This window comes from Natator depressus, chromosome 11 (genome assembly GCF_965152275.1).
Source record: "Natator depressus isolate rNatDep1 chromosome 11, rNatDep2.hap1, whole genome shotgun sequence".
NCBI classification, from domain to species: Eukaryota; Metazoa; Chordata; order Testudines; family Cheloniidae; genus Natator; species Natator depressus.
The window spans coordinates 36368040-36385989 of NC_134244.1; the positions used below are offsets into that span (position 1 = coordinate 36368040).

General features: G+C 40.7%; 1 protein-coding gene across 9 annotated transcripts in view; it reads right to left on the minus strand.

The window, feature by feature from the left end:
• The window catches only part of LOC141995937 (sodium channel protein type 1 subunit alpha), a 179006-nt gene that overhangs the window by 96412 nt on the left and 64644 nt on the right, over nucleotides 1-17950 (minus strand). For all 9 annotated transcript variants that reach the window (XM_074967483.1, XM_074967478.1, XM_074967480.1 and 6 more), the window contains one exon: nucleotides 7922-8042. In XM_074967483.1, coding sequence (XP_074823584.1) covers nucleotides 7922-8042 — 121 coding nt within the window. The remainder of the gene's footprint in view (nucleotides 1-7921; nucleotides 8043-17950) is intronic.

Below are 17950 nucleotides of genomic sequence, written 5' to 3' on the forward strand. Positions count from 1 at the left end.
CTCCCCTGATCTGAACTGTCATGGTATTACATGAGCATAAAGATAGCGTCTCTAAGGGACCTAGAACCCTGGATAACTGTAGCAAGACTCATATCTAAAAGAAAAGGTTTCAACAGTCTCACTGAGCACAAATAAAAAGAGTATTTAGTTACTGCTGCTTCTAGAAGCAGCTGGGGATACAACACCACATCAGGTAGCCAATCTACTTAACAAATGATGAATAAAGTCTATTTGTTTACTCCACCAAATAAGCCAAAATAGCCAATGTCTAGTATTCCATTTACTTCCCCCAATCAAATAAGCATTATCACAGCACTGTCATCCACTTGATGAAGACATTGTACCCTATGTTTCCTCACCAACTCTCCTGGAATTTGATTTTGAACTAGAGGAGGGCAGCAGAATATAAGCTGAATCCTGGCAGAGAAAGAGCATGTCGGGGAAGATGAGCTCCTGTGGAACTCCAAAAGAAAGAGAGAAAGCCCCCCTGGGATAGATGAGCAAGTGCCCAATACTATTCTCTGTGACCTCTCAGAAAGACAACCATCAGGAGCCAATAAGAAAGAACTGCCATGGAAGCGTGTCTTATTCTACCCATGCTATAATTCAATACCATCTCATGGTCAATGGTAAGGAAAGCCACTGAAAGACTGGTATGAATCAGCATGGTAACCTGATCCTCATCCCAGTCGTCAACCACAACAACTAGTGTAGCATCCCTACTACACTAAGGCCTACAACTCAAACTGATTGGGGTTAAGAAAACCTGAGTATCCTACATGGCTGCAGCTGCCTCACTACAACATGTTCAGCAGTGTTTCAAAAAGACAGAAGATTTGACTGAGGCAACAAGTGTTTGCAGAAATACTGATTCTATGTAGTGTTATAAGTTTTTCACTTCCATTGATACTAAACATTCAGCATATTTATCCAAGTGTTTAACAATAAGTGAAAGACTAAAATAAACAACAAACAGGAAAGTGATGCAAAATTGCCACATGATGGCACCATAAACTACAAAACGCTAGACTTTGTGCCAAATTTACTCTGGAAAAGATTTTACCTCTATTCACCCTTTATAAAAAATATGTTCCTACAAAACAGTTCATTGAAGGAGCTAATGTAGGGTGACCAGACATCCAATATTATCGGGATCATCCTGATATTAGGGGCTTTGTCTTATATACTCTATACTCTATATACTCTACCTGCTCCCCTCTCCACCCTAAAAAAAAGTGTCCCTATTTTTAACACTTGCTCTGTGGTCACCTTAAGCTAATGATACAAACAGATATATCTAAGTATAAAAACACTTTACAGGTACATTTGTATCCAAAAACCCAAATATGATTTGCAAATTAAAATTAAATTAAATGCTCATTTTTTTTTTGCTTTTGAACACATTTTTAGGCTCTGGACACAGACTAAACTTCACTGTTTAGTTTAATAAATTCATAGATATTAAGGTCAGAAGGGACCATTATGATCATCTAGTCCGACCTCCTGCACAACGCAGGCCACAGAATCTCACCCACCCACTCCTACGAAAAACCTCTCACCTATGTCTGAGCTATTGAAGTCCTCAAATCGTGGTTTAAAGACTTCAAGGAGCAGAGAATCCTCCAGCAAGTGACCCATGCCCCATGCTACAGAGGAAGGCGAAAAACCTCCAGGGCCTCTTCCAATCTGCCCTGGAGGAAAATTCCTTCCCGACCCCAAATATGGCGATCAGCTAAACCCTAAGCATGTATGTGGGCAAGATTCACCAGCCAGATACCCAGGAAATAATTTTCTGTAGTAACTCAGATCCCACCCCATCTAACATCCCATCACAGGCCATTGGGCCTATTTACCATGAATAGTTAAAGATCAATTAATTACCAAAATCATATTATCCCATCATACCATCTCCTCCATAAACTTATCGAGTTTAATCTTAAAGCCAGATAGGTGTTTTGCCCCCACTGCTTCCCTTGGAAGGCTATTCCAAAACTTCACTCCTCTGATGGTTAGAAACCTTTGTCTAATTTCAAGTCTAAACTTCCCAATGACCAGTTTATATCCATTTGTTCTTGTGTCAATATTGGTACTGAGCTTAAATAATTCCTCTCCCTCTCTGGTATTTATCCCTCTGATATATTTATAGAGAGCAATCATATCTCCCTTCAACCTTCTTTTGGTTAGGCTAAACAAGCCAAGCTCCTTGAGTCTCCTTTCATAAAACAGGTTTTCCATTTCTCGGATCATCCTAGTAGCCCTTCTCTGTACCTGTTCCAGTTTGAATTCATCCTTCTTAAACATGGGAGACCAGAACTGCACACAGTATTCCAGGTGAGGTCTTACCAGTGCCTTGTATAATGGTACTAACACCTCCTTATCTCTACTGGAAATACCTCGCCTGATGCATCCCAAGACCGCATTAGCTTTTTTCACGGCCATATCACATTGGCGGCTCGTAGTCATCCTATGATCCAAGGTCCTTCTCCTCCTCCGTTACTTCTAATTGATGCGTGCCCAGCTTATAACTAAAATTCTTGTTATTAATCCCTAAGTGCATAACCTTACACTTCTCACTATTAAATTTCATCCTATTACTATTACTCCAGTTTACAAGGTCATCCAAATCTTCCTGTATGATATCCCGCTCCCTCTCTAAATTGGCAATACCTCCCAGCTTTGTATCATCCGCAAACTTTATTAGCACACTCCCACTTTTTGTGTGGAGGTCAGTAATAAAAAGATTAAATAAGCCTGGTCCCAAAACTGATCCCGAGGAACTCCACTGGTAACCTCCCTCCAGCCTGACAGTTCACCTTTCAGTAGGACCCACTGTAGTCTCCCTGTTAACCAATTCCTTATCCACCTTTCAATTTTCATATTTATCCCCATCTTTTCCAATTTAACTAATAATTCCCCATGTGGCATGGTATCAAACGCCTTACTGAAATCTAGGTAAATTAGATCCACTGCGTTTCCTTTGTGTAAAAAATCTGTTACTTTCTCAAAGAAAGAGATCAGGTTGGTTTGGCACGATCTACCTTTTGTAAAACCATGTTGTATTTTGTCCATTTACCATTGACCTCAATGTCCTTAACTACTTTCTCCTTCAAAATTTTTTCCAAGACTCTGCATACTACAGATGTCAAACTAACAGGCCTGTAGTTACCCGGATCACTTTTTTTTCCTTTCTTAAAAATAGGAACTATGTTAGCAATTCTCCAATCATATTTGTTTAGATATTGGGCCATGCCTCAATTATCCTTGACCTCCACTCCACCCTCAGTGTTTAGCGGTCCCACTTCTTCTTTCTTTGTTTCCTTCTTATTTATATGGCTATAGAACCTATAGTTGCAAAGGGGAATATGAAAAGTAATATTTTAACGCACTAGATTGATGTGTACATTTGTACTGCTGTTAGTAGTTCCTGACCATTTTCCATGAAGTGATCAAAATCAGTAAAGAATGACGATACCTTTCAGAGTAAACATTCAAGTCATGCATAGGAACTTAGCTGCCCAGTTCCCACTGACATCAGTGAGAGTCTCAATATTATTGACTGGCTTACTTCATTAATTTTGAAGGTCATATTATCAAACAAGCTCTGTATAGCATAACTGTTATTCTGTGACTCAGAATATCAAATGTAGCAAGCATTGGAATACCCCTCACACACCCTGAACAGACAGATGCAAGGAATTCCAGTTAACATGCTCAGAAAACCCCTTTGACATCATTTTGTGAAGGTAGTCTCTTTGGTAGTCTCAAAGGGCTTGTGAATGCTAGACTTCAGGCTCCAATGTATCAATATATTTAAAACACAGTATGGGGCAGATAATTAAGTACACAATACTATTAATGCTAAATATACATTCCTTTTTATGTATAGAATAAAATATTCTATTTTAGCAATATTTAGGAACCTCATTCAAATCAATGGAATACTTAATTTCTATTTTCATCAGCTCAGTGATGCTAAACTGGTTTTAAAAGAAATAAAATGGTCGGGATGGCACTACTATATTTATATAGTTAGACATAAGCTATATGAACTTATTAGAGATCACAATAAAAAATAAAAAACTTACATTAAAAGAATGTGAGGTTGCAAAGTCAGGCACTCAAAAGTTAGATAATGCCAGAACCAAGGTTGCTTGTGCAACTCCTTTGGTGCACAGGACAGACTGTGCTCTGGGTATGAAGGAGGACTTTGCAGTGAATGAGGCTGTTGCCTGTAGGATCACACACCTAACAATTTATGCAACAAAGTAGGCAGAGGCCCTGATTCATTCCCAGAGCACACTCCGCAGGATGATCTCTTGGCTGAAGAAGCTGAATAGCATGCTAGAGAACTGGCTTCTATCTTTACCTCAGCCATGGAGTTTCTATGTGATTCTCAGCAAGTCACATAAACCAGAAATGTCACAGGTAGCACTGTGTGTTTCATATTTTCTGGGTACCTAACATGAGACACCTAGGGGCTGATTTGCAGAAATGCTAAGTATTCATAATTGCAACTGAACTCAATGGTAACTCTGCTCCGAACGAAAAGTGCTATAAAATGCTCAGTATTCTGAAAAAACACCATGCATTAGGCTTCTCAAACTGGGCAATCAAAACTGATGCCTTTGATGATTTTAAATTTAATCTCTGTGCCTCAATTCCCCATGTGTAAAATGGGGATAACAATACCACCACTCACAAGGGTGTTGTCATGTGAAATTCAATAATATTTCTAAAGAACTAAGGTGCTACACAATGACAGCACTACAGAAAAAACCCTCAAGAGGAAATTAGTAATTCTGTATTCACTGCAGGGCTTGGATAGCACATGGAGCCACACACTCAACGATGCGGATAAAAAATATTGAAGAGCTACCCATTCAGTGAGCACCATTTATCCTGAGCATTGAATGAAAAAATAGCATGTGATCATGTAATTAAAGACTATACCATAATGTATATACACAGTGGGGCCTAATTAAGGTTTTACAGACATTTCCTAAATTAAGTGTTTGCCTTGCAACCTCAGAAATGTTCTTTAAATGCAGAGAGAGAGAGAGTGTGTGTGTGAGTGTGAGTGAGATATGTATGGATTAATCAATTCCATCTATATGATGGATTCCATCATGTGGAACCATACTGCCCTGCACATGAGAAATCAGTAGGATTGGGCTCTTTAGATCCATATGGCACAGCCTTCTACCACTTGTGCTCAGAGATTAACTGGCAGCAAAGGCCGTTATATTCTATGTGGACCTGTCACTAGAGGGGGATGGACACACATTTTGCCAATGGTTTCCCAGCTATTTTCTCACATCAAAGGAATGTTGAGACTCAGGACTCCTGGGTTCAGTTTCAGGATCTGTAGAGGAGTGTTCTCTAGTGGTTACAGACCTTTCTGCTCCTGCCCTGCCCCATCTTCTCCCTGTCCTCTTCTGCTCCTATGTCTGCTCCCCAGCTCTTACCCCGCCCCCTCCCCTGCTAGTATCCTCCCAGATATCAGTCAACTCCTGCCTCTGTGCCCCTCTGCTCCTATTCCCCCATCACAGCGCCTGCCTCTATCTCCTCACTATTCTCATTCCTTCTGCTCCTGCCTGTCTCCCTCCCCTCTGGTTGTTCCTACCTACCCCCTACTATCTTCTGTATCCCTTTTCACCTGTTCCCCCTCCCTTCCAGGCTCTTATCCCCTCTCCCCCCAAGCTTCTGCTCCTGCCCCTCTGCCCTGCATCTCTTCCTCTCCCCTCTATTCCAGTTTCTCACCTCTCAAGTGCTCAAATGAATCAGCTTCCTCCTTCTCCTTCTTCCTAACTGGGTCCCAGGAGGGGGTGCCGCGAGAGCATAGGAGACAGAGCCCCTCTGCTCTCAGTTCCTGTGCCTGGTGCCACAGCAGCCACCAGCTGTGGAGAGGAGTAATTTCAGGGAAAGTCCTGGAGTCTCAGAGTGGAGCCTGCTCAGTCATTCTGTGTGGATGTGCCATCCCCAATCTGGTCACGTGTAGGTCCATGCTCAGTGAAGACAATCTTCAGAGAATTTAGCTGTCAAACTCTACCAAATCTTGAGTATGTGCAAACTGTGACTTTTCAGAGACTTATAACTTGGCCAAATTTGAGCCGGTTTTCTTGGGGACAGCAAATGGCACATTCCTGATGCAAAGGCCAGCTCACAGCCAAGTTTCATGACCCTCACCAAACCATGGAGGTGCTAGACCTTCTTAATGCAACAGTTGTAAGATTTTTTCCCCAAACGGGTGAAACAACATTTTTTCCCAAGCCTCATTCTTAGAAATGGGTAATCCATTTTATCTGCAATTTTCCAAAAATATTCACCGTGAGGCAGACACATGGCATGGAAATTTTCAGCCTGAATAGTTTAAGTCTGGCAAAGTTATAAACAACTGAAGACAGAGTCTTATAATAGAAACAACATTAACTACATGCATCACTACCTGTGCTGCTTTTAATATGTTGCATTGATATAAGTGAGCCCAGAGACCCTACTATCTACTCCTTATTGCTCAGATAAAGAAACCCCACCAGTGAGTCATATAGTAGTTGTCACCTCTGTATATATTTAAAGGCATAAGTGACAAAAGCAGACCATAAAAGAAATAATCCAATCCAGCGCAAGGAGATCTCCATCTAAAGGAAGTAAATTACTTGATCTCAAGAGGCCAGGTACTGTATGTAATAAAAATATCAGAATTTTATATACAAGCCCGCTTCCTTTTTGGTTGTTGTGCATAACAGTTACTCTTTGCACACAGTTATATAAAATATATGGGACATGAAATTATTTCTATGATTACAGGTTTAAGAGAAACAATTTAAAAAGTGCTCAGAAATTCTCCCTCCTCTAAAATTCACAAACAAACAAAACACCCCCTCCTATTAATCATCCCGTATCATCTTCCCAATGTTGGCCAATAATAGAATATTGAATCACAGATTTATACAAATACGGGCTTGTCTACATGGCAGCACAGTCCGGACTATGGGAGTGAGAATTTTAGAGCATGCTAACATGTTGCACTCTAACTGCCCTATGTAGACCCTGTTGGCGTGAACTAAAAGGTATTTAGTTTGCATCAAAGGAGTCCCAGACTATATTAATGAGAACTATACCTGCAGTTAGAGCACAGCATGTTACTGTGATCTACAATTCACATACTCATACACTGCAATGTGCTGCTGTGTAGACAAGCCCTATGAAACACTACAATATATTTTGTTAAACAGAGCACTATAGGCCCGATCCAGCACCTGTTAAGGTTCCCATTGACTTCTATGTAAATTGGATCAGGTGCTTAAACCCCAATCCTGCAAACACTTAAGCAGGTGTGAAACTTTACCCCTGCAAGTAATCCCATTGAGTTTGCTACTCATATGTGTAAAGTGGCACACAGGGCTCAAGTGTTTGCAGAACTGAGGGCTTATTCGGAATTCAGAGACAAGGTTTATTTTTGGCAACTTTAAAAAAATAAAAGTTTTGTGTACTAGTAATTCACATTACAGAAGAGGGTCAGGAACATATACTATACTTGAATGTCAAAATTATACAGGAGCCATCCTGTTGTAAAAATGCTATAGATTTTAATAATAATTAGATTAACAGGATTCCAAAGAAATGACTCTAAAAATGTACAGAATTCAAGATTATGCTATTCCTTCTAAAAGTTTTTTGAATTATTCCATAGATTTCTATTGAAGGAATATAATTATCTTTGAAATTCCAAGGATAATTAAAAAGAAACTATAGGAAGGTTGTAATTTTCTATTAAATTCTACAGAACTTTGCTATAAAATTTATATTGTAAAATAAAATTTAAAAAAACCTGCAAGGATTTTATATTTATAATGAAACAAACAATTGTGCAGTGTTATTTTTAAAGAGAAACATTTTGAACCAACCAGTTGAAAAGGATATGAATGTACCAAAATTTTAATAGCTATTTTTCTAAGAGGATTGAAAGGAGTTAAAATGTACAGGGCAGAGGTGGCACTGAATCGGAAGATTGCCTTCCCTCTATTCAATACTATAAAAGTCTGAAAAAAGAAAGAAAGAGCAGTTTAAATGTTTGCATTCTGCATTAACTTTTTAAAATCAAAAATCTTTTTTTAAATAATAGACAAAGTCTTACATTACATTTCTACAGATAATTCAGAGAAAATCATATTTCTACATCCTTATTTTGGAAAGAAAACTTATTCCCATGACTTACCTGCTATATATTTGCTGTACGGATACTACATTTGGTCATAGAATAATAAGGGTTTCATTAACTACACATTTACACACTTTTCTCTGTCACCTACACATAAAGTAAGGTGCAGAAGTGGTGAATTAAAAAATTAGTGAATATTTTATATCCTGATTATAACTAAATGTCTACTTTTCCCCTAAATACCAGAATCCTTCTCTCTTTGTTGCCTCTCCACAGCGCACCCATCCACCAAATCATGGGCCAGATAATAGGAGGGACTTTTTACTTAAAAATCTCTGTGAAGGATCCATCATTGACATTAACACCAATTATTCGACTCAAAGGGAGAAGTGGTGGTTGTTACCTGTGGAAAGTTGCCCCAAACCTAGAAGATCCCCTGCTGTGGCTCTGGCCCCCAGCAATACACCCAACTCTACTCTGGTTCCTGAGTGGTGCCCTCTATTGGAGCTGCACCATCCTGCCTGCTTCTCTCCGGCTCACCCCTGCTCCATGTCTCCATTCTATGTGGGCCCAAAACCATACTTGTCCGGGAAAGGAGTGTACCACAGAGGCATCTGATCCCTGCTTCTGCATGGAGAAAAGGAGACTGTGTGGAGAACCCCTTCAGATATGGAGCTAAGGACAATGGGGAACGATCTGGGCTGTGTTTACAGTTCCGGTAATAGATTTCAGACATTGATGGTCTTCAAACAGCAGAATCAGATGGTATAGGCATGGATGAAAATTTTTAAAATAATGAATTAGTCAAGAGGAACACATTTATTTGGCACAAGGTTTTAAAGCCTGAATTAAGAGATTTCCGGAAACATTTATAATCAATAAATACATTGAGGGGTGGTTTCTAATGTCTGCTAAACAGCAAAAAAGCACTTACTATGGACTCACAACCTCCAGATTGTCACCTATCCAAATGATGTCCCTGTGTGCTAGATTCTGTATTTGTAGTTATGAGCTAGCTGACATATACGTAAACAAACAAACAAATACATAAATAATCACACATTCTGCTGACTTTGCATGTAGGGAGAATACACCACCTGCATTTAGTCATCTCACATCCTTTTCTGAATCTTTCTGAATCTTTGAACACAGGCATATTACTGATACTGTTACAAATAACACTATCTTGCCAAAGTTACAGTTTTGCGTGGAAGCTGCTGGTACTCCTCCCAAGTGCATGTATTGTTCCACTTTTTGAGGACCTGCATATACAGCTCCAAGATCAGAATAAGGCCCCATCATTTCAAAAAATTTCCATTTTCCCCCTTCAATCATCACTCATTTATATCCGCAGTGAAAGAAACATTGTGATTTATCATTAAAGTCCTCAAAATAGGTATATTGATCCTGTGACTTATAAGCCAAGACAAAAATTTGATTTCTGTCACTCTCTTCTTGTCCCTCTCTGCAGCAGGACACCCACCTCTCAGCCTCCAACAAGACACCTCCCTAGACATCCTGACAGCTGCTGGAAAAGCCACCTCAACACTCTGAGCTGAAGGCTACCTCTGTCACTAAGATGCAATGACAACATCGTGCGGATTTCTCTCCACGTCTGGCCTCAGTTTTGGCTGAAAACACCACCACACTGCTGCTTCTCAGCCTAAAATGGGCTTTCTAGTAAGGGAGAAGTGAGGTGAGACTACATTTCCCAAGAACTCGGACACAGTCACTCTTCCCCTCTTCTTTGCCACAGCAATTAAGCTATAAGCCAGAAAATTAGCCAGTCCTTACAGTGTAAAAGCATTAGGGCCAGATTTTGTTGTTTCTATACAGGCCTACGTTGGGGGCCAAGTGGAGCCTCACAACCCCATGGGGATCACCAGGAGGTTGCACTGTGCACCTTAAGGTAATGCAGGCTGCTCTTTTCTCCATGTCTAGTGGAGAGACCTGAGCTCTTTTCCTTGCTGAGGTTGGTTTGCACACCTGAGCACTAATAGGGAGTAGCTTCTGTACCCAGAGTGGAGAGACTCAGATTTTCTCTTACACAGAAATGGGGACACATAAGATGGAAAGGGTCTGTAAGCCCTCATTTTTACTCATATGCACAAGAGCCAAGGACAATATAGCCCTTTAGAATTAGTCAACTTCACAAAGGTTAATGAATACTGCTATCTGAACATGGACAACTGATATGGGTATTCACCTACGTACTCTGTTCTATTTTGACGTGAGTTTATTTTGCAGGTGTAGGACTGCTGGAAATTAAGCTATCTGCAATAAAAATGTAATTTATTATACAATCAGATGTATGTTTGTGACTAGCCACTCTAATGTCAAATAGAGGCTCTAAAATTTTTGTCTTTTGAGTCCAATTTCAGATTATCCAATATTAAAATGTTGTCTTTTGTGGTATATTTTGAATAAAAGATCATTTAGAAAGAGTAAAAAACCATCAGACCCAACATGCCTGCCCATTTTGTTTATCTTGATCCAATTTTTCTGTTTTTTTCACTATTTTCCTAAATCCTTGCTTTCTCTATATATTAATGGCATTACCTGAGGGATGAATTTGTCTCCAGATCAATTTGCATATTTTAATTTAATACAAATTTTAGTTGTGACCATATTCCTGTATTATTCTGTGCAAAATTATATGGAAGCTCAAATGCTATCCTTTGCAAAACTGTTTTTTAAAAATAAAATTTTAAAACACTGCAGAGAAAACTTAGAAACACTGTGGAATATGTTCTGAACTGCGATGAAGGCAAGAATATAGTGCAACCAAATATGGGCAGGATGGTGTTAAAAGGGTAATGACAATGGGGAAAGAGTGTGGAAAATATGACCGAGGGAGACAGAGATGGAGAAGGTAATAGGAAGCTTGAGACAAAGGGGGATTGGTGGAGGTTGGGGGTGCCAAAGCAATGGGAGAAAACGCAAACGCATGAGAAGGATACAAAGAACATTGTGTGAGGAACAGCTGATGGAAGCGAACTGAAATAGTTGGATATACTAGCAGGAGCCAAGCTTTGGTGTGAGAAAGTATATCTGTGTCAGCCAGACCAGGAGAGTGCTGGACAGTAAGGATAGATAGATAAGAGAGACAAGTGTTGGGGGGAGAAGCTGCAGAGACAGCCAGGAAAGAGCTGTTCTTCAATATGGGTCAATATAAACTTATGTGTGTGGCACAATGAGAGCACTGCAAAACTTTTACATCAGAGCAATCATGGGCAAGCTAAGAGGATGAAACTAATAAGAGCACTACATTCAGCACTAAGGCCAGCCACTCCGCCTTTAATTCACCTAATTTTGCCCTGCTATTGAAGACATTTCAGAACATTGTGTATAAATGGCAGTACTTAGGGACAATTGGTACATGTTGATGACAGAGTAGTTGAGTGATGGGGTACACAAACCCCACGCTGGGCTGGAAGGGGTTAAGGGATAGTCCTGGGCCCACGTACTCCACCCCTCCAGAACATGCTCCAGATGGAGAAGGGGTTGAAAAGGGAGCAACCCAGCTCGGAAGGGAGCGGAGGACAGACATACACCCTGAAGGCTCCTGATAAGAGCACCAGAAAGGCCTCCCTGAGGGAATAAGACTATATGCTGAGCCCAGTTGGAGCTGATGATTTGATTAGCTTTTCTTTTGACCTTATCTGGGACTGAAAGTTAGGAGAGTAAAGCAGTGGTCGGAAGTGACCCAAGGAGAGTAACTCAAGGGGTACCTTAGAGGGCCAGACACTGCTGACCCTCCTAGGGTCCTGGGTCAGAGCCAGGTGGCATGGGTGAGCCTCAGCTCTGCTACCACTATAGGAGAGACTCAAACCACCTATTCAACCCACCATACCTCTGATTAAAGGAGGACCAGGACTGTAAGACCAGCTCACCGGGAGGAATACTAGGGGTGCTAACCACTAGCCAACCTAACCCACAAAGAACTCTATTAAGTGTAGTTAAGGTAGTCTTAACTCTTTGTTGCCTGTTTTGTCAGTTTATATCAGACTGTGATATTATGTCAACCCTCAAAACAATGTTTTCTGCTAAGTTTAAAATGCTGTTCCACCTTACATAATGGCTGTGTAAATAGGAAAAATTATCTGTGCTTAGCTGAAAATTTCCTTTCTTTGTGAAGTGAAGTTCATAGGTCTGCTATAATGGGTACAGCCATCTGCTTGCCATTTGGGGGCAGAATTAGATCAGCGACTGGCAGCAGGGGAATCCCCCGCTCCTTGAAGCTCCTTACAACTGAAATAACTTCCACTGCCAGGATAATTTAAATCTACTTTCCTAATTACAGATTGTGTTAAATATACTTTGAGGAAAAAGCACAATAATGTCTCATACTGCAGTGTGTGGTAAATTCCATCTAATGACAACAAACCTCAACAATTTCCATCTCTCTTCTGGATGATACATTTGTTTCCTGGGTGGGCCAGATCTATAGACCTTATTACTCTAACAAAAGAAATTTTCAGGTAAGGATGAATAAATTCTCCCATTTTTCTTTGTGCTGAGATCCACAGATTTGCTACAATGGGATTTTCATACCAGTATGCCTCCACAGCAGGAAGCAGGATCAGCCTGTAAATGTGGACAACCAAAACAAGGTACATTATGTATAAATATCACTTCCATCTTCCCAAATTTCTGCCAAAAGAAAGGAAAGCGTATTGGCTAAGCCTGGATGAACAAGATGCAGAATTTTGTGAATTTCCATATTGATGGCCATGTGGTATCTAACAAATTTTAATACAGGATACCAGACTGCTTTGCCCTGAAATTCTCTGTGCGCCTAAGGACTGGACTTTGATGCTTAACCAAAGGAAGAATATATTTGGAGAACGACTGCTATGACAGTTGTAAGAATTACCTCTCTGAATTAACAGTACAATAATGGGTTTCATTAGAGAAAGCTCCCCATTTCAAATAAAAAACCCCCTCACCTGACTGGAGATAGTAGCCCTCAGAAGACCTAATCATGGATAGGTATAACAATACCTTCTGCAGGGGTTCAACCTGGGCAGTGCTGTGAAGAACAAAATGAGGTTCTAATGTTGTTCTCTGTGACCTTGTGGGTTTGGAATGTGATCTACACTGTACAAAGCATTTAAGATGAGGATTTGTACAATCCTTCCTTTTCTTGAACATGTTGATAACACTGGACTACAGAGACCTGACCCTTTTTTGACCACAATGAAGCCATTCTGGAGGAATGGTTTAACATGATAGTTTAACTATGGACTTTGCAGCAGCCAATGGAACGAGTTCAATTTGGTGGCTTCTCTTTTGGGGTCCATGAATGCAATAATCACTTCATCCAAATATTCATTTTAATCTGGTCTGTTCCCACGTGGAGGGTCCATTTTGCAATAGCAGACCTCCTCAGTGAGACAGATATCTCAAGATGCTTAGTCAAGCCTGAAAGCCACAGTCTCTTCAGTCAGAAATGCATAAACAACATCACTGCTGCTCTCTCATTCCTATCTTATGTATTATTGTGTGGAACAGTGGAAAAGGTGGGAAGTCATATAGTAGAGACCTTGCCCAACTTTGTGAGATATCATTCACTACCATGCATCCCAGATCCTGACAACAGAGGCCACAGGGCACTTTATTTACTGTTTCCAGATGCAAAGAGGTCAATCATCAGCCCAACAAACTGATTTACAAGTAAGATATTTCTGTGTGTAGTGGCCACTCTGCTAATCCAACTTCTGCTGTGTCAGTCTTGGTATACCTCTCCTCCTCGGTGGACAGAGACAGCAAACTTTTCTCCACCCAGGACAGGAGAATTTCTCTCTGGAGTAGGGCTGATCATGCTCTCCCTAGTGATTATGAAAACGCTATCAAGATACGTTGACTGTCGCAATCAGAACTGGCCTGTTTTCCATGGAAGGAGCAGTTCTCTTAGACCTCAATGAATCACTGTATTCCAGTGGGTTGATGCTGTGCTCTCTCTTTCTGGTACCCATTTCCTGAACTGTGTCAGGAAGAGCCCTTGAAAATTAAATTCTGATTCTTTGCATTCACCAGTTGTGGGAGCAGAGATTATACAATTAGAGCTAGGTCTCTGCCAACAGATGAGATAGGGTAAGACACAGAGGGCATCCCTGGAATTACTGGATCATATGAACTTTGGATCCTGGAAGCTCTGTATGTGATCAGAACTCCCAATTTGCTCTAATAAGAATTGGATTTTTGTTTTTGTGACATCGCTTGTTTTCCATTACAGCTGTCTTCATCTCAAGTTCATATTCTTCTGAGATAAGACCTTGTACCTGGTAATATGACTCCTCAGCCCAGATCTGTGACTGATTTCTCTAACACTGTGCATCTGTGTTTGGCCTGAATCCAAGGTACTCCAGGAACTACATTACTCTGTGTGTTTCCTTCATTTTTCTGTACAGAGCCCTGATCAGAAAAATTGTCCAAAACAAGGTAAGCTAATTTCCTTCTCTAAAGCCAATATTATAGCTACCATGATCCTGAAGAGAAGCCCCAGGAGTAATGCAAGATCAAATGGTAATGACTGATTGGGGATGGTAAGATGGGTATTCTATGAAGACAAGCTCCTTTAGGAACTTATTTATATGTTTCAGACTGAGCCTTGGTCTGCTTGTCCCTGCTTCTCTGATGCTAGAAATAGAACAGGGAGTGGGTTGTAATGCTGTGATCTGAAATAGATGATGTCTACTTCGATTCGTGTCATGGCTTTTCCATGGGTTGCAGAAACTGGGTTGGGACAAAACTGTTCCTAAAATTCTCGCACACTACAGGGTATCTCCACTGGGCAACATTCACTGACCTCATTTGATCAAAGCTATAAGAAGCCCTTCTGGTCTCAAATTGAAAGAGCATGGAACTATTCAGGGTTTTAATTACAACTATGGCTGGCTGGGAAACCTGCAGATAGCTCTAAATCAGTAGAACTGATTCTAGCTACTAATTGCAAACTAATTTTTTCTTGTTGTACTTCACAAACAGCTTCAATTTGCTATATGACCTTTACTCTTTTCCATAGCATCTGACAGGAGTCAGGATTGCAAGTCGACTTTTCTAATGAATCATAGAATCACAGACTTTAAGGTCAGAGGGGACCATTATGATCGTCTAGTCTGACCTCCAGCACAATGCAGGCCACAGAATCTCACCCACCCACTCCTGTAACAAACCCCTGACCTATGTCTGTGCTATTGAAGTCCTCAAATTATGGTTTAAAGACTTCAAGGTGTAGAGAATCCTCCAGCAAGTGACCCGTGCCCCACGCTGCAGAGGAAGGCGAAAAAACCCCAGGGCCTCTGCCAATCTGCCCTGGAGGAAAATTCCTTCCCAACCCCAAATATGGCGATCAACTAAACCCGAGCATGTGGGCAAGACTCACCAGCCAGACACTAGGAAAGAATTCTCTGTAGTAACTCAGATCCCACCTCATCTAACATCCCATCACAGGCCATTGGGCCTATTTACCACGAATAGTTAAAGATCAATTAATTGCCAAAATCATGTTATCCCATCATACCATCTCCTCCATAAACTTACTGAATTTAATCTTGAAGCCAGATAGGTCTTTTGCCCCCACTGCTCCCCTTGGAAGGCTGTTGGAAGGCTGCTCCCCTTGGAAGGCTCTGATGGTTAGAAACCTTTGTCTAATTTCAAGTCTAAACTTCCTGGTGGCCAGTTTATATCCATTTGTTCCTGTGTCCACATTGGTACCGAGCTCAAATAATTCCTCTCCCTCCCTGGTATTTATCCCTCTGATATATTTATAGAGAGCAATCATATCTCCCCTCAACCTTCTTTTGCTTAGGCTAAACAAGCCAAGCTCCTTGAGTCTCCTTTCATAAGACAGGTTTTCCATTCCTCAGATCATCCCTAATAGCCCTTCCCTGTACCTGTTCCAGTTTGAATTCATCCTTCTTAAACATGGGAGACCGGAACTGCACACAATATTCCAGATGAGGTCTCGCCATTGCCGTGTATAACGGTACTAACACCTCCCTATCTCTCCTGGAAATACCTCGCCTGATGCATCCCAAGACCGCATTAGCTTTTTTCACAGCCATATCACATTGGTGGCTCATAGTCATCCTGCAAACAACCAATACACCGAGCTCCTTCTCCTTCTCTGTTACTTCCAAGTTATGCGTCCCCAGCTTATAACAAAATTTTTTGTTATTAAACCCGAAATGCCTGACCTTACACTTTTCATTATTAAATTTCATCCTATTACTATTACTCCAGTTTACAAGGTCATCCAGATCTTCCTGTATGATATCCCGGTCCTTCTCTGTATTGGCAATACCTCCCAGCTTCGTGTCATCTGCAAACTTTATTAGCACATTCCCACTTTTTGTGCCAAGGTCAGTAATAAAAAGATTAAATAAGATTGGTCCCATAACCGATCCCCGAGGAACTCCACTAGTAACCTCCTTCCAGTCTGACAGTTCACCTTTCAGTGTTACCCGTTGTAGTCTCCCCTTTAACTAGTTCCTTAGTCACCTTTCAATTTTCATGTTGATCCCCATCTTTTCCAATTTAGCTACTAATGCCCCATGTGTAACCGTATCAAATGACTTACTGAAATCGAGGTAAATTAGATCCACTACATTTCCTTTGTCTAAAAAATCTGTTACCTTCTCAAAGAAGGTGATCAGGTTGGTTTGGCATGATCTACCTTTTGTAAAACCATGTTGTATTTTGTCCCATTTACCATTGACCTCAATGTCCTTAACTACTTTCTCCTTCAAAATTTTTTCCAAGACTCTGCATACTACAGATGTCAAACTAACAGGCCTGTAGTTACCCGGATCACTTTTTTTTTTCCTTTCTTAAAAATAGGAACTATGTTAGCAATTCTCCAGTCATACGGTACAACCCCTGAGTTTACAGATTCATTAAAAATTGTTGATAATGGGCTTGCAATTTCATGTGCCAGTTCCTTTAATATTCTTGGATGAAGATTATCTGGGCTCCCCGATTTAGTCCCATTAACCTGTACGAGTTTGGCTTCTACCTTGGATGTGGTAATATCTACCTCCATATCCTCATTCCCATTTGTCATCCTACCATTATCCCTAAGATCCTCTTTAGCCTCATTAAAGACTGAGGCAAAGTATTTGTTTAGATATTGGGCCATGTCTAGATTATCCTTGACCTCCACTCCATCCTCAGTGTTTAGCGGTCCACTTCTTCTTTCTTTGTTTCCTTCTTATTTATATGGCTATAGAACCTTTTACTATTGGTTTTAATTCCCTTTGCAAGGTTCAACTCTACATGGCTTTTGGCCTTTCTCACTTTATCCCTACATGTTCTGACCTCAATAAGGTAGCTTTCCTTGCCAATCCCTCTCATCTTCCACTCCTTGTAGGCTTTCTGCTATTTCTTAATCACCTCTCTGAGATGCTTGCTCATCCAGCTTGGTCTACAACTCCTGCCTATGAATTTTTTCCCCTTTCTTGGGATGCAGGCTTCTGATTGTTTCTGCAACTTTGACTTGAAGTAATTCCAGGCCTCTTCCGCCTTTAGATCCACAAGTTCTTCAGTCCAATCCACTTCCCTAATTTCCTTAATTTTTTAAAGTTAGCCCTTTTGAAATCAACAACCCTAGTCACAGATCTATTTTTGTTTATCCTTCCATTTAGTTTAAATTGAATTAGCTCATGATCGCTCGAACCGAGGTTGTCCCCCACAACCATTTCTTCTATGAGGTCCTCACTACTCACCAAAACCAAATCTAAAATGGCATCCCCTCTTGTTGGTTCAGCAACTACTTGGTGAAGGAAT